General features: G+C 45.8%; 3 protein-coding genes across 4 annotated transcripts; all 3 read left to right on the top strand.

Moving 5' to 3' along the window:
• Positions 1 to 2,014: 2,014 nt before the first annotated feature.
• On the top strand, positions 2,015 to 12,843 carry LOC127612673 (N-alpha-acetyltransferase 15, NatA auxiliary subunit-like). Of its 2 annotated transcripts, none has more exons than XM_052083418.1 (20): positions 2,015 to 2,216; positions 5,501 to 5,585; positions 5,676 to 5,780; positions 5,908 to 6,065; positions 6,192 to 6,326; positions 6,848 to 7,001; positions 7,143 to 7,262; positions 7,344 to 7,439; positions 7,553 to 7,659; positions 7,731 to 7,803; positions 7,881 to 8,050; positions 8,129 to 8,281; positions 8,368 to 8,496; positions 8,585 to 8,798; positions 8,969 to 9,162; positions 9,241 to 9,349; positions 9,458 to 9,556; positions 9,631 to 9,774; positions 10,452 to 10,549; positions 11,392 to 12,843. In XM_052083418.1, exons 1-20 carry the CDS (start codon positions 2,163 to 2,165, stop codon positions 11,587 to 11,589), a joined length of 2,595 nt encoding a protein of 864 aa, XP_051939378.1. In that variant the 5' UTR covers positions 2,015 to 2,162; the 3' UTR covers positions 11,590 to 12,843. The 2 variants fall into 2 exon arrangements, with proteins under 2 accessions (XP_051939378.1, XP_051939379.1); XM_052083419.1 differs by lacking the exon at positions 2,015 to 2,216 and adding an exon at positions 2,689 to 2,899.
• A 1,814-nt stretch (positions 12,844 to 14,657) lies between these two features.
• On the top strand, positions 14,658 to 16,759 carry LOC127612675 (ras-related protein Rab-33B-like). Its single transcript, XM_052083420.1, has 3 exons — positions 14,658 to 14,984; positions 15,877 to 16,055; positions 16,309 to 16,759. The coding sequence occupies exons 1-3, from the start codon at positions 14,766 to 14,768 to the stop codon at positions 16,619 to 16,621; spliced, it is 711 nt and encodes a 236-aa protein (XP_051939380.1). The 5' UTR covers positions 14,658 to 14,765; the 3' UTR covers positions 16,622 to 16,759.
• An 825-nt stretch (positions 16,760 to 17,584) lies between these two features.
• LOC127613084 (aly/REF export factor 2-like) lies at positions 17,585 to 20,754 on the top strand. The gene is made up of 6 exons (XM_052083982.1): positions 17,585 to 17,858; positions 18,765 to 18,908; positions 18,977 to 19,124; positions 19,238 to 19,301; positions 20,135 to 20,327; positions 20,413 to 20,754. The coding sequence occupies exons 1-6, from the start codon at positions 17,688 to 17,690 to the stop codon at positions 20,425 to 20,427; spliced, it is 735 nt and encodes a 244-aa protein (XP_051939942.1). The 5' UTR covers positions 17,585 to 17,687; the 3' UTR covers positions 20,428 to 20,754.
• The last annotated feature ends 1 nt before the right edge of the window (position 20,755 follows it).

Below are 20,755 nucleotides of genomic sequence, written 5' to 3' on the forward strand. Positions count from 1 at the left end.
AATAGGCGCACGTACGGGTTCCAAACAAGCCATTTAAAGAATAAGTCACGACACTTGACATATGACCAACACCAAGAAGAACAACAACACATTCAACATTTTTTAATGGTTTCAAGTTGGAACAAAGAAAATTACAATAATCGTACTGACATTCGTGCTCTTGTATTACACATATATAACAAGCACCTTCATCTAAATCAGGGGTGTCAAACTCATTTCACATTGTGGGCCACATAGGGCCCCGGTATATGTCAAGTGGGCCGGACCATTAGAAATTAGACCATACTCTGCTAGAACTCAAATAATATGTCTCTCCTTTGTTTTGGTCCAAAGATGCACAAGAACACTAGGAAAATGTCGACATTTAATGAACATATCTTTTAGAAAACATTTCATGAAGCACCTAAGATTTCCTTAGACAAGTGTGCAATTTACTTTTATCATTCACATATATGCATTGCAACTGATCCCACTGACTGTACAAAGGCACAAAACCGTAACAAGTAATTCGTCTTGAAAAATACAGGAATGCACTTTTAAGATTAAACGAGATTTAGAAAGAAAGGAATTTGGAAACCATTTACACAAGCATATACAATCTAAATGTAATCCCTGCCTACACCTTACAAACTAAGGAGAGTGCTACAATATCTGCAAAGAATAAAGTATTCACATGTCCTTGATAACGTCTGCTGTCGTCTTCTTCTCTGATCAAAACAGCGTGTTCCCCTAGCGGATATTCCATGAAATGCATCTTATGAAAAATATTCATTCCGTGTCTTGTGTGCATTTTTTCATTTTTAAATTATCCTGCGGACCTGATCAAACCTCCTTGCGGGCCGGTTCCGGCTGTATGTTATACACCGCTGATGTATAGTAAGACTTTTTTAGCCGAAAAAAACGGCCATGTATAGGAGGGCTGTATAGGAGGGCGGTTTTGGACGAAAAAAAACCGACCATGCATAGCAAGGCGGTTTTGGACGAAAAAAACGACCATGTATACTAAAGCGTTTTCAGCCGGAAAAAAAACAAATGTATAGTAAGGCGTTTTTATCGGAAAAAAACCCGACCATGTAGAGTAAGGCGTTTTCAGCTGAAAAAAGCAACCATGTATAGGAAGGCGTTTTTATCGGAAAAAAACGACCATGCGTTTTTAGCCGAAAAAAAGACCATATCAAGTAAGACGTTTTTGGCCAAAAAAACAACCATATATAGTAAGGCGTTTTAACCTGAAAAAAACGACTATTTATAGGAAGGCGTTTTTATCGGAAAAAAACCCCGACCATGTAGAGTAAGGCGTTTTCAGCCAAAAAAGCAACCATGTATAGTAAGGCGTTTTTATCAGGGAACGACCATGCGTTTTTAGCCGAAAAAAAGACCATATCAAGTAAGGCGTTTTTAGCCAAGAAAAAAACAACCATATATAGTAAGGCGTTTTTAGCCGGAAAAAAACGACCATGGACGCCGTCTCGAGGTTGCAGGATGGAACTGTGCGATTATTGTTTGTCTGTACAGTAGTTTATCAGTTTGAACATAAACCATTTTTTAATTTAAATCTCATTTTACTCTCGTTCGTCAACGTGTCTCTCTATTTATAGCTCGGGGAATGGGCTAATAAAAAACCACTACAAAATGATTTGTTGCTATGATTGTGCTATTTGTCTGTATATGTTTGAGTAAAAATCTAAGTATTTTAACTACTGACAGCGTAGCCCCAATTTCTAATAAACAAATACAATGTAAATTTGTCAAAATAACAAAAAAGTCCTCTTAATTTTTTCCAACGCTTAAGGTATCCCACACTAAGCCACAAGTGCAATTTTGGAAAAGTGCAAACATCAACAAAATATGCCCACGTTCATTTAAGTTGTGCCGGGCAAAATGGCTCGTGTTTACAACAATGTGTCTCGGAAAGTGGCCGAAGCCCCCCTTCGAGGTAACAGGGAGCAGTCGCCGCCATTTTGAAGGTGTCAGTATTCCGTCAGTGCATCAGGGGAAATCGAGGAAGGCGGAAAGCCGAGCAATCGAACTGGGGCGCCTCGGGCTAGCAAGCGGGGCCTGTCCGTCACTCGGTTCTACTCGTCTTGCCTGTTCGCGCTAGCATTAGCTAACGTTACATGTGCTGAGGTCGAGGGGGGGAACTGATCTCATCTGCTGCTACAATGCCGACAGTTACTTTACCACCAAAAGAGAACGCTCTTTTTAAGAGGATTTTGGTGAGTTGCTCTCTCGTAGGTGGCATTATGGTGAGCAAGGCTATTGGTCAGTTTACAGAGTCACCGGCGGCGCTCGGTCTGTTAGCACATGAGCTAGCGAAATGCAATCATATTGAATGGGTAAGCTAACCCGGCCCTGAACATCGCTGTCACTTGAACGTAACCAAAATGGTTGGCCCTTGCTTTGTTGTGATGGTGGCTGTCGATTAGTGGCCATTTCGGAAAAACGACCCAAACGCGTCGATCAAGTGCACAGAATGTAGAAGAGTTTTGTGTTGAGCATCACCGGTTGGGAAGGGACGGTTTGTCCAAGAATGGCTAACGAGCTAACTAAAGCTGAGAGTTGGTCTCGTGGTACAAACTGTGGACTCGCACTTGGTTCTTTTGGTTTTTTTTGTGACTTGTTCGTTGGATGCTCGGTAGCTACATTGAACGTGTTTTCGTGGTTTGTTTAAGCGGTGGGGGGTTACCTTGGAAGGATATTAACCGCCATAGATGCGTGACGTTCGCTAACAGGCTAATGTTAGCAGGATAGCTAGATATATCTTAATTCAACTATTTGGCTATTTTTTTCTCTCATCGTCTGATTGCAAGGCCTTTGCTTTTATGGCTTAAAGGTCACCGCGTGGTGTTGAACGTGGTCTCGCTTTCGGTTCAAGTGTGATCCGAGCGTTACGTTCACAGTGAGTTGATTTATCTCCGGCATGATCGTGTCAGCAAATCCGGAGCACCATTGGGCCTGCCTGTCGTGCCTTGGCAGCTAGCAAGCCGCCACCCATGCCTTCGCCCCCCCGGTCCATGTTTCGAGCTGTGTGTGTTGTACGTTAGTCTTTTGTGTCCACATCTTTGTTCTGTAAAGCCATAACAAATGTGTCCGTGTCGATCTAATCGGGATGCCTATATTGTCATTGGCTAAATGACTAGCGTTGCCTAAGAGCATGGCTCGAGAGCTGGACTGCGTGCTGCCTGGGTTTGAACTGTCGGCACGTTCCGGCTTGACCTCCATCTCACAGTTCAGCTCGCTATACTACCATCCAGTAGCAAACACGGACAACGGTGAGATCCTCTTCAAAGTAACTCACTCGTTCGGCCAATACAGAGTTGTGACATAAAACAAAACGCTCAACACTAACTTGGACTTCACTTTGGATATTATTGGTTATTTTCTTTCAATCGGAGTAGATTTTTGTTTTGTGTTGACTTGAAGCTCCGAGTTACTAATTGTTGTTGTTGTCATCGTAGTAGCTATTACTTGCTTTTGACATAAGGTGGCAAAAGTACTCACACTCTATACTGAAGTAGAAGGACGGATACCGTTGAAAAGACAAGAAAACCCCAAAAAGATTGCTAAAAGAGGTAACCGCCGCCAAGTGAGCAATTCTCTTTGGCCCGGAGCGCATGACATCCATGATTTCCAAAAACAATTTGATATGGACTCGTCAGACCACACGCCCACTTTGCCACTTTGTGTAAGTCTCACTTTGATGAGCTCGATGCCATAGAAGCCTGCGGGGTTTCTGGTTGTTGTTGATTTATGTCTTTCGCTTTGCATGGTAGCGTTTTCACTTTCATTTGTAGATGCAGCGACAAACTGTCTTCAACGTCACTTAGGGATACAAGATAAAGTTTTCAAGCCGATAACTGATAAGTTGTTTCTCAAGACTGATACGATAACCAATAACTTAATTTAGAGCTAACTGTCGTTTGTCAGTCCTGGAGCAAAAATACTCACATTCGTCATAACCAAATATGACATCACTATTATAACAAAAATGAAACCCAAATCTGTTTCTTGAAATGGCCAGGTTTTTCTTTTTAGTTTCACGAAAATGTTTTTTGATCAAACGTTTTGATTTTTATTTCAGCCCATGTGATTTGATAGTAAACAATAAATTTCCAGCCCCGCTCATTATTTAGACGTGCCTGAATTAAAAGAATAACAAGACTATGCAGATGCGTAGTTGGTCGTTGAGTGTGTCACTCTGCTTATCTACAAATGACACTCTTGGCTCATCAAATGCAATGCAGTGCATGGCACTGGGTGATAAGGTTCATACTGGCTCTCTCATTTGGAAAAAGAAAAAACGATTTGAGTACCCCGGGGTCGAGTGTACAGTAAATAAGTTGTTTAAATAGACCATATATGGTTTGGTCCACCTGCTGGTCGGATCAGTGATGTGTTCTGTTGTTGTCTCTTTTTATTTTTAATTCTTATTTTGATGTATTGATTTTTTTAATGTATTTATTCGGCTCCAAAATTAAATTGGTACAAGAAGTATGTAAAACGGTGTTGGCCACCTGTGACAAGAGCTCACAAATCAGTGCAGTAGTACAGGAAGTATTTGTTATTGTTCGTTTCAGACGCAGCAGCACGAACGTTGCGTTGCTAGAATGACTACAAAATGGACCTTTGCAAACCAAGGAGTTGAGAAAAAAAAAGCTTTAAGGCTTGAAGACAGGTTAAAAGTAATAAAAATGAGAGATGGAGGAAGCAAAGTAAAAGACATTGCGCAAGAAATGGATGTCCGTGAAAGTAAATGCCGATCATAAATTGCGCAATTTCTTTGCCGTTTTTTTCTTTCTACACTGGCTATATGAAGGGTCAAACAAGTGTATGCTCATACTTATGCACTATTGGAATAAAGAGTACACAGATACGTTTTGTGTGTGTTTACATCTGAGATAAAATTTGCTATAGTGAAAAGTCCCCTGTTGTGAAAAATTTCTTGCTGTAAATAGGTGTTTCTGAATTTTGGAGTTAAAGCTCCTTTGACGTGTTTAGCTGTGAGAGTGACGTCCGATTGGTGGAATCCATGAACGTGAATGGTGAGTGTGTCCCCAGCTGGAGCAAATTAGTGTGAGTTACTGCATTCAGTTAAAAAAAATGTTGACGATCATTTTGTTTTATGTTTGTTTAGCATAAGGTATGGTTAATAGTCACTTGTTTTCTCCTGAGCATTTGTTTTGACATCAAATGATCGCCGCAAGCTCGTGCTCATCTGTCCCGTTCCTGCAGGGTCTGACATTCAGGCTTTTGAGCTGTGGCCCCATCGGTGGGTGGGTGTGCCTGTGTAAGTTGACAGATAGCCGAACAAAATCCAAGGGAAAGTCAGAAGCCGGAGTCAAGTGGACTGAGCGTTACTGTTGTCTTCATTCTCTTGACAATACTATTTAGTTTAAAAAAAAAAACAACCAACAACAAGATAAAGCAATGTCCTTCCCTTGCTTTCAGAGTTTTCTGTGCTCGTGCGATCTCAATGTCTTTTGTTTTTCTTCTCCACCAGCGATGTTACGAGCACAAGCAGTACAGAAATGGACTTAAGTTCTGCAAACAAATCCTGTCTAACCCCAAGTTTGCAGAGCATGGAGGTCGGTAGCCAAAGTGCACGTGTGGCCGTGTGGACGCATCCGTTCGAATGTGGTTCTTTAACCTGGGGGGTACCTATTGTATCTTTGCAGAAACCCTGGCCATGAAGGGCTTGACCCTGAACTGTCTGGGGAAGAAGGAAGATGCTTACGAGCTGGTGAGAAGAGGACTGCGCAATGACCTCAAGAGTCACGTCTGTATCCTTAAATACTTGTCAAGTGGATTTCATGGTCGCTGGCTTTATGCTCACCAACTCGAGCGGTGTGGCCACTTAAGGCGTTGTGATATCCGTTTGCATTTTCCTTAACTCCCTGTGCCTGTCAGGCTGGCACGTATACGGTTTATTACAGCGCTCCGATAAGAAATACGACGAGGCCATCAAGTGTTACCGAAACGCACTAAAGTGGGACAAGGACAACCTCCAGATCCTGAGAGATCTGTCCTTGCTGCAGATTCAGATGAGAGATCTGGAAGGCTACCGGGTACGTAGCGCAAGAGCGAAAGCGTCCGTAGAAATTCCCACCAGCTTGAGATCCTTGAATCTCTTGAACAAACCGTTAGGTCTGCTATGAAGATCAGTAAGGCCGTGTTCCTCATTGTTCCTGCAGGAGACCCGGTACCAGCTGTTGCAACTGCGCCCCGCCCAGCGAGCTTCCTGGATCGGCTACGCCATTGCCTATCATCTCCTGGAAGACTACGAGATGGCAGCGAAGATCATTGAGGAGTTCCGGAAAACACAGCAGGTTTGCCATCCTATTGCAAAGGTGCTCACGGGGCACACCTTAGTGTCTGTCAGCTTTTCCTTTGGATCCAGAGCACAATTTAGCGGTATGAACAATGTCCTCCAGCTCCGTTGCATACTCCCAATCCTGCCGTTGATTGTACTGTCCGCTAAACGTATTGCTCCAATCACGGCAGCGGGTAAAGGAACGGACGGAAATAAGATGGAGTCCTTTAACTGCCCAAACATATGGTTGAATATAATGTGAAACAGCAGGGTGCCTCAATTGACCCTTGCGGTGCACCACCTTTCGGTGTATTGTGTTGCTAGACGGTACAGTGAAACTCCTCTACAACGAAACCTACATGGGTGAAAATACCCCCTTGAGTGAAAAAGTGTTCATGCCTAAAAGCCATTTTCTTCTCCCCCTACAACGAAAGATCCCCCTGTTCCGTGATACGAAATATTTTTCAGCCGCGACCCCCTCCTGCTCACCGTGACTTGTGCACCTTACTCAGCAGTTCTTTGTATGGTTCTGTGTAGACTTCGCCTGACAAAGTGGACTACGAGTACAGTGAGCTGCTGCTTTACCAGAACCAGGTGCTGAGAGAAGCGGGTCTTTACAAGGAGGCTTTGGAGCATTTGTCAAACTATGAAAAGCAGATTTGTGACAAGCTGGCAGTGGAAGAGACGAGGGGTGAGTCACGTCACACTGACTGGACATTTGACACTCCCCCAGCCAAGCTGTAGTTTGAAATGTTGACATTTTTGCTCCAGTACTTGGAGCTAAACGGGGGTGGCTGTGGGTTTGATCTGAAATGTCATTTCACTCCTTTAGGGGAGTTGTTATTAAAGTTGGAGCGTCTGGACGAGGCCACGGATGTCTACCATCGCATGCAGGAGAGGAACCCAGAGAATTGGTCGTATTATCACGGTCTGGAGAAAGCACTCAAACCAAGTAAGAAGCCTTTCCATCAAAATAGTCAACAATAGACTCATGGGTGTGTCGTCAATGTGATGCGCTTCCATTTCTTTCCAGGCAGCGTGGAGGAGAGATTCAAGGTCTACGAGGATGCTTGGGAGAAGTTTCCAAAAGGCCTGGTCCCTCGCCGGCTCCCCCTCAACTTTCTTACCGGTGTGGCAACTCATCGCCTTTCTTCCGAGAGACTAATCGGAACTCCAATTGCAACATGACCTCAATTCTGGGAATTATTGTACCTGCGTCACGCCACATCTTTTATCTCGTAGGTGAGAAGTTCCGAGAGTGTCTCGACAGGTACCTGAGAATGAACTTCAGTAAGGGATGTCCGCCCGTCTTCACCACCCTCAAATCTCTTTACAACGACAAGGAAAAGGTGATGCCGAGTTTCTTCTCTTTGATGGAATAACTTGGCGTTTTACAAGTTGGTACTCCTTAATTTTGCAGGTGTCAATTATCGAAGACTTGGTGGTGGGCTTTGAGACCTCCTTAAAAAGCTCCAGGCTGTTCAGCCAAAATGGTAAGAGCAAACACATGAGCGAATTTGAAACGGAGACGCTTCCGTGTATCAAGTCAAGTGTTGTTGCTGTGTCGCAGACGACGGTAAAGAGGAGCCCCCGACCACGTTGCTTTGGGTGCAGTACTTCCTGGCTCAGCACTACGACACGGTCGGCCAGCAGACCCTGGCCCTGGAATACATCAACGCCGCCATCGACAGCACGCCGACCCTCATCGAACTCTTCCTTATCAAAGCCAAGATTTACAAGGTAGCCTTTGCCGCCGCGCGCGTTTGCGAATCGTCCCCGTAGAAAGTTTTGAGGCGTTGACCGTTTCCTCTCTGGCAGCATGCCGGGAACATCCGCGAGGCGGCCCAGTGGATGGATGAGGCGCAGGCTCTGGACACCGCCGACAGATTCATCAACTCAAAGTGTGCCAAGTACATGCTGAAGGCCGGCATGATCAAAGAGGCCGAGGAGATGTGCTCCAAGTTCACGCGGGTGAGGAAGCCTTCGCCAGTACACGCTGACAGCGGCTTTTCTTGTGACTTGGACATGGTAACGGAATTATGTTGGCATTTGTCCAGGAGGGCGCGTCGGCGGTGGAGAACCTGAACGAAATGCAGTGCATGTGGTTCCAGACAGAGTGCGCGCTGGCCTACAAGGCCATGAACAAGTATGGCGAGGCTCTCAAGAAGTGCCACGAGATTGAGAGGGTAGGCGTGATCCGACGAGGAGGATGTCTTGCAGTCCTTTTTGCCATCTGTATTTTGATTGGCTTGCGCGTCGCCCGCGTTTGCGCAGCATTTTGTGGAGATCACGGACGACCAGTTTGATTTCCACACCTACTGCATGAGGAAGATGACGCTGCGCTCCTACGTGGACCTGCTGAAGCTGGAGGACGTGCTCCGGATGCATCCCTTCTACTACAAGGCCGCCGTCACCGCCATTCAGATCTACCTGAGCCTCCACGACCATCCCCTGACCGACGACAGCAAAGAGTTGCAGGCCGACACCGGTAAAGAAAACTGACAAATGGGACAGAGAAAAGAGGACTAGCCCGTCAAGTCCCAAGACGTACAATGACAAAATCGTATCGATATGACAAAGTGAGGCTCGGCGCCTCAAAAACCACGCAAGTAGCCTGCGGGCCGGTGAGGGATTTTCTTTCTGGTTGATCTCCTCCAGCTAACCTGTCGGACAAAGAGCTGAAGAAGCTGAGGAACAAGCAGCGGCGGGCCCAGAAGAAGGCCCAGCTGGAGGAGGAGAAGAAGAATGCAGAGAAGGAGAAGCAGTTGAAGAACCAGAAAAAGAAGAAGGAGGACGACGACGAAGAGATCGGGGGCCCCAAGGAGGAGCTCATTCCCGACAAATTGGTCAAGGTCGGTTTTCGCCTTTGGGGATGTCTCGGCAGGCAATCCACGGTGAGCTTGAGCGCTGTGCTGACGTGGCGTGTGCAGGTAGAAAATCCACTGGAAGAAGCGGTCAAGTTTCTGATGCCTCTCAAACACCTCGTCAAAGATACAATTGACACGCACCTGCTGGCATTTGAAATCTACTTCAGAAAAGGTTTGCCATTGCACTTCAATGCAATCCGTGCAGATTTATGGTGTGTTTTGATTATTATTATTCCTCCACCCCCCCCCCCCCCATTGGTTATGCATCCGCTTTCCTCAGACAAGTACCTATTGATGCTCCAATCGGTGAAGAGGGCGTTTGCCATCAACCCTGACCACCCGTGGCTACATCAGTGTCTCGTGCGCTTCTTTAAAGGAGGTAAAAGCGGTCTGGCGTACTTGTCGCTGTCGCTTCCATCCCGTCTGACATGCCGCCTGCTTCCCTTTCTTCAGTCTCGGAGAGCAAAGAGCTGCCCGACGTGGTCCGGACGGTCTTGAAGCAAGAAGTCACCCGGCTGTTTGGCGACAGCAACGCCAAGAGCTTCAACCAGGCCTACCTCTCCAAGCACTCCAACTCCATACCGCACCGATTGGCTGGTAGGTTTTGCAAGGGGGGCGCGTGCATCTGGTGCAAAACTTGATAGCATGATGGGCAGCTTTTTAAGTTGCTCAATGATATCCCACCAGAGGAATTGTCCATAAAAAATGTCCCGTCTTTTCACGACCATTGGGCGCACCGTCCGTCTGGTTGGGCGCAGTCTCCTTAACGGCTGCCATTTCTGTACTGTACACATCCACAAAACGCACTGTATTGTTGGGCGCAGTTTTAAAGTGGTAAAACATACGGCATGCATGCGTGCGCGCTAACAGCACGTTAGCTTGAAGCATACGCTAGCATCCCCAGACATACAAGCTAAAAACAGGTTTTTAAAAAGGCAACGGAAGCAAAACTGTATTTGTTGTTTGTTGTATTGTATTATTTTTTAGCCTGGGAGCAAAAATGCTTTCACAGCCCGCAGCGGGTCATGTTCTATTCCGATTCTTCATCATATATTCATCCAGACTGACTTATATTGCGCTTAAAGAGTAATTGATGAGGTGGTTGGGGGGAGGAGAATTGATGCGCTGCCAAAAAAAAAAAGGTTGGAGAGGCGGTGTCGGTAAAAGGGCCACGGACCAGTGGTTGATATAAGCAATGGAGGGCTCCGTCGCGCTTTGGTAGAACTCGCATGCACATAATCAGCTGACAAAGCAAGCGCCTGTTGTTCCTGCAGCTGCCAAGATGATGGTGTATATGGACTCGTCGACACTGGCTAAGGCCGTGGAATTGGCCACCGCGCTCGATGAGTCGCTCAACAACAGATCCATTCAGGTACGTTCATTCGTAGAACACGGCTCCAAAGAAGTGCATTTTCAACCGCATTCTCATTTTGAAAGTCGCAGGTCACGTGTTGCGCTTGAAGCAAACACAAAAGCGTGAAGGGCGTTTATTTGGCCGCCAAACGTGAGGCAAATCAATGAACGCCAACTAGCCGAGACACGTCGTGATTGTTGCGAATATTCTACTTATTGTTTTAATCATCAGAGTGGCCGCCGTTACCGAGGGCTTTAGTTTTCCCTCCGTGTGGGACTCGGAAGGCGGGAAGCGCACCAGGCCCGATGAGTCCGTCATAACCGGTTGGGGAAGAGAGCCCCCATTATGATGTGAGCCTGTCTTTACACCAAACCCAAAACGTGTTACCGCATCGTACATGTCAAGTGGCACACACCCATCGTCAGCTGGCTTGCACAAGGCCGTCATAGACAATATCTAGTTAAGGGAAAGGCCGTTGATTACGTTTTTAAAAAATGGTTGTTCTTAAGTCAAATGTATTGGGTCAATCATTTTGCCTATCCGAATACACATTTAATTAGTTTATTTTTTAAAATACATTTTCAGCAGAATACTCAAGTACTGAAACATTCGATAACGCAAGTCATAATTCAACCTCCTTGTTGTTTTGTTTATTGTTTAAAACCGTAGCTCCAAGCCCATGATAGTAACCTGCAAAAAATGTCACCTCAAAATTAGAAAATTGCTTCTGCAAAACTGCTCCTCAAAAGAAAAAAGTTATGTCGAGCCTTGATGGAGTTCCGTCGCATCATGGCAATGTAGCGTCTGTCAATCGAAGGCCCTCATCGAACAGAGTTTGACGTCACCGCTTTCTTCCTCAGATCTGTACGGAGGTCCTGGAGAATCTTCGGAACGGCTACCTGAGCGACTCGAAGGAGCGTGCCGAGTCATACCGCGCAGAGTGTCACAAGCTTTACCCCTACACGTTAGCTTTCATGCCCCCCGGATACGAGGAGAACACCAAGATCGCCAACGGAGACGTTTCCACAGAAACGGAAGAGCTAGCCAATGAGATGTGAGCATGACCAGACAAAAGGGGGACGAGAAAAGGAATGGGGCCTTGCACAGAGCCTTGCGGTACGCCCGGCAGTCATTTTATAGAGCCAGACACGCGGGAAGCGAAATAGATGTTTGGTTCTCCGGCTCGGCTTCACTTGGGTCTGACCCGGCATGGCTTGGCTCTTTCCCGTATGCTGAAAAATCAGGACTGTGTGCGTGTGTGTATGGAACGGCTGTGAATGAGCCTTGAGCATGTGTGCGGGTTTGTTTATTTGTGATAAAGGGGAGGACGATTAAAAAAAATGGCCATTTTACTTTTTTAATATCGCAACCGACCACACTGAATATTAACGGGGGGGGGGGGGGGGGGGGGGACACACACAAGAGTTATTGGCAAATGTTGGAGTGAAACTGACCTGACTGGTTTCTCTGAGATGACAACCACTGGAGTTTGACTCTGCCGCTTCCACCAGCCCATCGGTTGTTTCTTTTACGAGCAAAGCAAAGTTAATTTAAATAATAGAAAAGGGACTCGGCTGTCACTTGGGAGCAATCGTGCGTTTGATCCGAGGGGTCACCTGGAATCCGAGCAGAAAGATGTAGATGAGGACTTGAAGTAGACGCTAAGGACATCCATCAAGCACAGGTGGATCTGGATCTGCCGCAACAATCATTTGAGCACCGGTGGGCAGCCCTTCCACTCCCCACTGCACGGCAGAGCGCCACCACGTGACCCGGAAGAAGGCCCGCCCACGCTCCCCTTGTCCTTTTAATATTATGGTCTGTTACTACAGAGCGGCTCGTAGCATCAAATGGAAACTGCAAGGTTGTGTTTTGTCTGGTTCGAAATACAGCGCCACCACCACTACTACTACTCGACATGTTGACATTTAGGAGAAAGTATTGGATCCAAGCAATATCACAGATGACTCCTGTCCATCATTCAACGGGCATGATTTTACCTTTGGGTCCAGTGGTCTCATCATTATTTTTTTTTTTCTGTGCGCATCTACACTAGAACTCATACAGGAAGGGTCTTCCATCGAAATCCAAATGACTCTTTGGGAGGTCGGAATCTGTCATCCAAAACTGTTCCCCGGGCTCAAACGCGATGCAAAAACTTCAGCACCCTAAAGTTGCTCCATTTTGTTGAGTTGGCCCGTTTCCCTTCTTTCTTGCCCTTCTCTCTAATTTGGGTTCATGTGAAAGATGAAATCTGAGATGGCATTGTAAGATATCTCTGGATTTTTGTATTAAAACCAAACAAAAGTAAACTTGCTTTTTTTTTTATTTGGTTTTTGCGATTAATTGCATCTGTTGACGTAGTCAGACTGACGGTATGCTCATTCTCGGGTCACCGATCGAGCGCTGATCTTTCTCAAAGAACTTACCGGTAGTTTTCTAATAATGACCCAGTTGCAAGAACAAGTATGTGAAGCCTTTGTCATTGCCTGGATTCCTGCATAAATTGCTCACGAAATGTATCGCAACACATTTCATCCGAGTCACAATAACAGTCAGTCAGTCTGCTTGAACTAATACTACACAAATGATTATATGCTCTCATGTTTTTTTTTAATTGAACACCATGTCAACATTTGCAGTGCGGGGCGGAACAAGAATGTGTGACCCCGTAGGGTCATGAGCCAATTGGGGTCAGAAGTCCAATCAAGGAGATGACATTGAAGGCTTTGGGGAAAGCTGCTGCGCCCTGTTCAAAACGCACCGGTTGGGCTTTTCTTGAGATGCGTTGTCTGATGCGAACCATGCCTCGCGCACAAGGGCTCTCAGAGGACCTACGCCTAAGAATTATTGATGTGCAGAAATCTGGGAAGCGTTAGAAAAGTATCTCTAAAAGCCTCCATGTCCATGATGAGTCAAGTTGTCTATAAATGAAACGAGTTCAGCACACATGCTACTCCCAACGAGGAGATGGCTCGAAGAGCACAGAGCGGAATGCTCAGAAGGGTGAAGAATCCTGGAGTGTCGGCTAAAGACTGACAAAAGTCTCTGCTACCTCAGGACCTGGACACATTGCCGTCATTGAAGGAATAATCAATTATCATCTGTCCATCAATAGAAGCTCAACGGAAGATGGCCGATGCAACGGGACAATGGAAGTACAGTACAGCTCGCTCCCTGGTGAATGTTCAATTAAAAAAAAACATGAGAACATCTTGTTTGTGTGCTATTTGGTCAAGCAGACTGTGTTTGTCTATTGTCGTGACTGAAATGAAGATTGCGACACATGACCGAAGTATGCAGAAATGAAGATAACGTGTAGGTTTTCTTGCAACTGTATGCCACGCTTAAGTACAAATGAAAAAGGCTGACATACAAACGTTTGAGTCAGCCCGTTCGGTCTGTTCTGTGTGCGTAATTTACATCATCTGTTGTTACACAACAGAATGTGTCAAACTCAATGGGTTGAAAGCTTGTTTTTTGTTTGTTTGGGGAGGGATAAACACTCTACGTGTTAATAAAAGTATAAGTCTTACAATTCGTCGCAGCGATGTTATTTTGATTCGTGGTGGTCATTCTTAACGACTGTCTGTGGAAAGCTGTGAGATGGTTGTGCGCATACAGGAGCGCCAGCAGAGGGCAGCACAGCAAGAAATTGATGGAAAGTCGTTGGGGCAGTTCTTGGATTTCTTTTCCAATCCAGCTTGAGGTTCGTACGACTAATAGGACATCTTCATGTCAATAGTTAGTGACTAGTGTGACTGACTAGTAGTGTACTGTGAAATGCTATGTGTTAACGAGGACCATTTTACAACTTCAGGAGTGCAGTGAGTCCTCGATAGCCTTTATGGAAAGCCGTATGAGGGTTTTTTTTTTAAAATAAAAAAGAAGATATGTCCGTAATACTCAATTGGAAGACAATTTAACGCACTAACTTACCCCCCCCCCCCCCACTACTTTATGACAAATGTAGACACTAGTACGACAAGGTTGTTTTTCCGCCGTACTTCGGTTTCTGTAGAATATCAGGTTATTATTACGAGTGAATGATTTAAGTGTATGTACTTCCACTTTAGCCACCTGTACTTCGTGTCAGGTGTGTTGGAGGAAGTGTCCCGAGTGGACTCGGTTTGGTTTTCTTGGAGGGCGGCGTCGCCGCGCCAGCAGTTCGCGCGCAGACGATGCAAGGAAGGCTTGGGACAAGTCCGCTCCGGTGAGAGCGAGCGTCGGAGCGATGGAGTCCTCCCTGGAGCTGTCCAACTCTTTGGGCAGCGTCTCGTCGCTGTTGAGCGGCTGGCGGACCTTCAAAGTGCTGCTGATTGGGGACTCGGCGGTGGGGAAGACGTGCCTTGCGCACCGACTCTCCGCCGCTCATTTCCCCAGCTGCGTTGAGGCCACCATCGGAGTGGACTTCCGAGAGAGACTCCTTGAAGTCGACGGCGAGATGATCAAGGTACGAAGCCGAATGAATCGTTTGCATCCGCGTAGGCATTGCTATTGGAAACGCCGGCTAAAAGGCCGTTTAATATACAGTCGACGAAAGCTAACCGACACGCGACATTGATTCAGCCGAATATCAGAATTGTTTTAGTCATCATCGGGGCGTTTTGTGAAGTGATTTGTTCGTACTTGCAATGTGGCAAAATCAATTGCTAAGCAAAGGAAGTTGGTTTCATTTAAAGGAAGTTTCCACCATTCAATTGGTCGACGCGATTTAAGACTTTGCTAATGCTATCTATCTCACAGCTGACCACATGGAAGAAATTCAACGTTTACTTTGTAGTTGTTCACCAAATGGCACGGAAAACACGCTTTTAATCGCCTCCTTTTGGGTTTGGGACTCTCACAGTGACTTTCACCCTTTGGCCAATACTGCCCGAATAGACAAACGGCACAAGACCGTTTTGTTGCCACCTGCATTCAAGTGTCCATGTCAAGTGTGCACGTGGCTACACTGAACCCAAATATATTTACAGGTCGCCATTGCTTCTTACAGTTCAGACTCGGCACCATGATGGAGTCGTTTTTTCTTCACATGCGTAATCCACACCGCCATCATGTGTGGAGGAGTCTTGCACATTAAAAAAAAAAAAATTGGGATGCGTGTCCCCTTATTAAGATCAGACGACAATTGGCACGGCTGTTGCTTTTCTTTGTTCCGTCTTCACGGTGACTCATGACTTTCATGGGTCACGCAAGTTTGTTGGCAGTGGGTATTTCAACACATGCTTTTCTGCACTTTTTCCACCCCCTCATAGGAAATCGTCTATGTGTCTTGTTTTGTTCTTAACCAGCAAGCAAACTGAACCTCTTCCATTGGCTTTTTGTCTTCTCTGTATCACCAGCTCCAACTTTGGGACACAGCGGGACAAGAGCGCTTCCGCAAGTCGATGGTGCCACATTTCTATCGTAACGTGCACGCAGTTCTCTTCGTGTATGACGTCACCTGCCGGGCCAGCTTCAACGGCCTGACAACCTGGGTAGAAGAGTGCAGACGCAATTCTCTTGGCCAGGAAGTCCCCAGGTAACCGCGCCCACTTGATGGGCCATCCGAAGATAAGAGTTACGATGACCCTCGCTATCTTTGAGGGAGAGCGAACGAGCCTTGCCAACTAAACCCCACACCCTTCCAAAAAAAAAAAAAAAAAAAGATAGTTGTAATTGCCTATGGATATCACAAGATGGCAGCAAAGGGCTTAAAACAGAGATGATCATCGAAAAGATTTTGGGGCGCTGATATTTTTCAAAGACTTGTTTTTGTGCCGATTTCCACACAGGTTCCTGGTTGGGAACAAGACAGACCTCCGAGATGTTCTAAGGGCCGACGGCCTGGTGAGCCGGGAACAGGCAAAGAACTTTGCCAAGACTCACAACATGATGTTTTTTGAGACTTCTGCAAAATGCGCAAGCCGCCCGCGCGGTGTCAGGGAGGTGCCCTGTCAGGGGAATAAAGTGGAGGACATTGTTCATGCCCTCGGCGCCACACTCAAGAGACAGAAGAATCCCAGCGCGGCATACAATCCGGCGTGCAGCGGCTCTTTTCAAGTTCTCAACAAAAAAAAGGAGAAGGAAATGTGGAGCTGCTGCTGAAAGGGGGGGGGGGTTGGCTAGGAGACACAGAGGCTTCAATATGTATCCTTTTTTTAAAATATTGTAAACATGTTCCACAAACATTGTCTATTTGTAGTGTTGTATATTATTTGCCAAATAAAATGCCGTAACGTGAAAGGAGAGAGCACTGAGTTTGAATTGCAAATGATCGAAAGTGTACATGTCAAGAAAAAAGGCAATTCTGTATTAACACGTCTGCACGGAGGCCTGCTTTTGTAGTCGTGCGTGAAAGTTCCGGATTCTATCGCAGTGGTGCGATACAATTACCGAGCGAACGGGACAAAATGATTGACTGATGGATGATTTTCTCTGCTCATGTGAGTCGATCACTCGCATTGCATTTAGGCCGGGAGACTTTTATGATCGGAATGGCTCTCAACATTGTAAATGACATCTTTTAAGAATCAAGTGCTTCCTTTTGCACATTCAAATTCAAACGGATGTGGATTTTTTTGTTGTTTTATTTTTTTCTTGTTTTCAAGCAGGTGATATTGTGACTGGGCTTAGCGACATACATCCAAAAAAACTTCAAGAGTTTCACGCTGAGGTGTGACAGACGGCTGGATGTTAATGAAAAAGTTGGGTTCTTCCCCCTGCCAAAGCCCACTACAAACTCCTACTAAGCCACGGGCTTGACAAAAGAACACATTCACAAGGGGGCCGCAAGTTTTTGGAGGCTGAGGCCGGCAAGCATTTTGTTCATGAACGGTTACAAAGGCTGAAAAGCTACCACACAATACATATTTAGCCATTCGTGTACTGCATACAGGTATGCTAAGCTAAAAATTAGCTGTCCGTTTGCATTTGTGCTGACCGCCGCAAATCCTTCGGGGAAAAATGGAATGTGTACGTTTCCGTTGTCAATAAAGTTTGTCGAGGAGCCGACCAATGACGAGCATGGCTGGGTTTTACGTTTCGCGCGTCACTTCCGTAAACTAAACGCATTTCCGCTAATTGTAACAGAGCCGTAGCAGAGGAATTTGAGGTTGTTCCGCGCAAGCTTCTTTGTTCGCTGGCGCCGTCGGAAACAAGCGGAAGGTCTACCATGGTTGACAAAATGAGCATGTCTCTGGACGACATTATCAAGCTTAACAGCAAAGGAGGCCGCGGCGGCGGTGAACGTTCGGCTTTCGCCGGCGGCTCCTCGAGGTCGGAGCACGGTCGAGCGAATCATTTCAACCGCGAGAGAGACAACAGGCCCGCACCGTACACCAGAGTAAGAATGCCTTTCGATCCCTTCGTTGAGTATCCGAGAGCCTTGTCGTGCGACAAGGGAAACAAAAAAAAGATAAAGATTGCTCAAATAGCCAGTCATTTGCTTCCCGGTCAATTTCCGGCTCGTCCCCGAGACTTGCGCAACTTAACGTAGACGCGAGCTCGCCGAGTTTCCTTTGGAGAGAGCTAACGGAGTTATTTTTATGATTTATTTTTTTTCCCCCGTCGCACGTTACCATGTCAACTGGCGCCTGTTTCACACGTCATTCCTTTCATCACGTCCTGACCAGAGTGCAGCCGAGAGGAGGCGGTGGACAACAGGTCCAACCCCCACCAGACGCTCACACATACCAGGGCTGTACAGTATATCGACCCCCCCCCCCCCATCGCAATCATGGCCTGTGCAATTTGCGTATTGCAAAGACCTGCAAAAAGGTTTATGTGCAAAATGTATTCTTATCTGACGTTGACCAATCAGATGCAACCTGAAATGAGCAAGGCCATCAACAGTATTGAGGGATTTTACCAACACAAAACAACTAATATGTGTGTGTGTATATGTAGATATATCTATATCTATATATACATGCACGCACACATCATAACATTAATTCACTAAGAATACATTGAGCCTGCTTATTTTACATGGGGAAAAAACTCACATTGGATAATATGTATTTTATTTCGCTACGTGTTAAATATTAATACTGCAATCTTCAACACCCATATTGCAAATCACGTTTTTTCCAATAATGCGCAGCTGCATTCTTCACACACTTTGGAATGCATTAAAAAAATTCAATGTCTTTTTGCTATGTCCCAACATGTTTTTCTTTTTTTGGGGGGGAGGGGGGTTCTCCTCAAAAATGTGTTCTTGTTGAACCGATGCCAACGTCTCCCTTCCCAGCCCAGAGAGTTGCCGGACAAATGGCAGCACGACATGTTTGAGCAGCACTCGGGCGAATACAGAGCGACGGAAAGAAGAGGAGAAAGTCGGGCCAAGCTGCTCATTTCCAATCTGGATTTCGGAGTGTCCGACAGCGACATTCAAGTAATTCACACACAGCGCTTACATTGGCGTCGCGGCGACAATGACTGACGCTTAGCTTCTCCGCACAGGAGCTATTTGAAGACTTTGGCCCTCTGAGGAAAGTGGCGGTCCACTACGACCGCTCCGGTCGCAGCAAAGGCAGTGCGGATATTTGCTTTGAAAATCCGGCAGACGCCGTCAAAGCCATGAAGCACTATAATGGAGTCCCCCTTGACGGTGAGGATCTGCCTCTCGGACGGCCACCTCCGTCCATCCGTCCGAGCCCCTTATCCTCATCGCAATGCCAATTGATCTGGAAACGTGCTCAGGTTCTAATCTCACTCTTTCAGGTCGCCCAATGAAAATTGTCCAAGCCACATCAGACGTTGACTCGCAGAGTAGACAATCGCAGAGGTGGGTGCTGTACACCGTCATTCAATCGTCTCTATGCCTGCAACTAGATCAAAGCTTTTGATATCCTACAATCGACGAATCCAGTATTCATATGAAAATTTAAAAATGTATCAATTTTTTTCACTTGGTCAATTACAAAATACAAAAAAAAAACCCCAAACATTTCCACTTCATAAATGATGATGTGGTTTTCATTTTTTCCCCAAAAATTGAATTGTGCTTTTCCTCTGTAGAAACATTAGTGCAATATTAGACGTTGACGGCGATATAAATGCCCCGACCACTGTCACTAGTCTGCAAGACGAGTCAAGTCTGCCGTTTGCCAGCGACTGGCTACTGGGAACAACTTCAAAATAAAAGCACACCCAGGCACTGACGTCCATGTATTCTTTGGTAAGGTTTATTTTGAAGTTGCCCTTCTCGCCGCGTTGGAACGTGGCAGAGCATGAATCGTTTTTGCTGTAGTTGGCTCCACTTTGTCTTCCTTACAGCGTACGTGTAGATAAGCAAACGCCCGAAGCCGAAAGGAAATCCTCCACCATTTTTTTTTCTAAACAGGCATTGACATTACGTACTTGTAAGTGGTTTCACCCCTAAACATTGGTGTATCTGGAGTTGTTGCCCAGGGGTTCCCACGGGTCCTCAAAGTTCATAAAAATCCCCCCAAAAAAGAAGTCGTAAAATGATCTCGATTGTCCTTAATTTTCAGGGAAAGCTTCTAAAATCAATAAAAATCCTTCAATTACTTTTATTCGAATATAAATGTTCTAAATTTCATTTTAAAAATTCTTCCAATTTTTCTCAGTGCAATTGTATTTGTGGTCTGCCTATAGTTCCAACAGAGGCTTTGACAGGAGTAGGCTTGGTCAGCCCACGTTTGACAGGAGCGAGCGAAGTGAAAGGAGGCAAGGCGGCGGCGGCAGCAGCGGAGGCTCAAGAGGTTGGGGAAGAGGCAGAGGAAGAGGAAACAGACCCCAGCTATCAGCTGAAGAATTGGATGCTCAGTTGGACGCTTACAACGCAATGGTACAGTATGCCGTGGTTTGACGCCGTCTGATATCTACCAAGCGTGAAAACCAATTGTCATTGAATTCTTGTCGCTTTGTTACAGGCAAACAACAATTAGAAGAAGCCTTTTGGAAAGAAACATCAAATCGACGTTTTGGGGGCATCTTGTTGAAATTTTGTCTCGGAACCGTTTTGCCGGTCGGAAACGTCTGTTCCGTTTTAAACATTTTTACAGTTTTTTTTCTCCGTTCGAAATTTGTTTGGTTTTTGGCGACACTGGCTTTTGCTTCCTAAATAGCTTTGGAGTTTTGTTTTTTAATTGCAAGATCATTTAGTACTTTAATACCCTTTTTATGTTCAAACGTTTCATATTATCTGTCACTTGGTACTGTATACTTGATATGTGAACATCCCAGGGTTTTGTACATAAATACACAATGGAAATG

The sequence above is a fragment of the Hippocampus zosterae genome, chromosome 13 (assembly GCF_025434085.1).
Source record: "Hippocampus zosterae strain Florida chromosome 13, ASM2543408v3, whole genome shotgun sequence".
Lineage (NCBI taxonomy): Eukaryota > Metazoa > Chordata > Actinopteri > Syngnathiformes > Syngnathidae > Hippocampus > Hippocampus zosterae.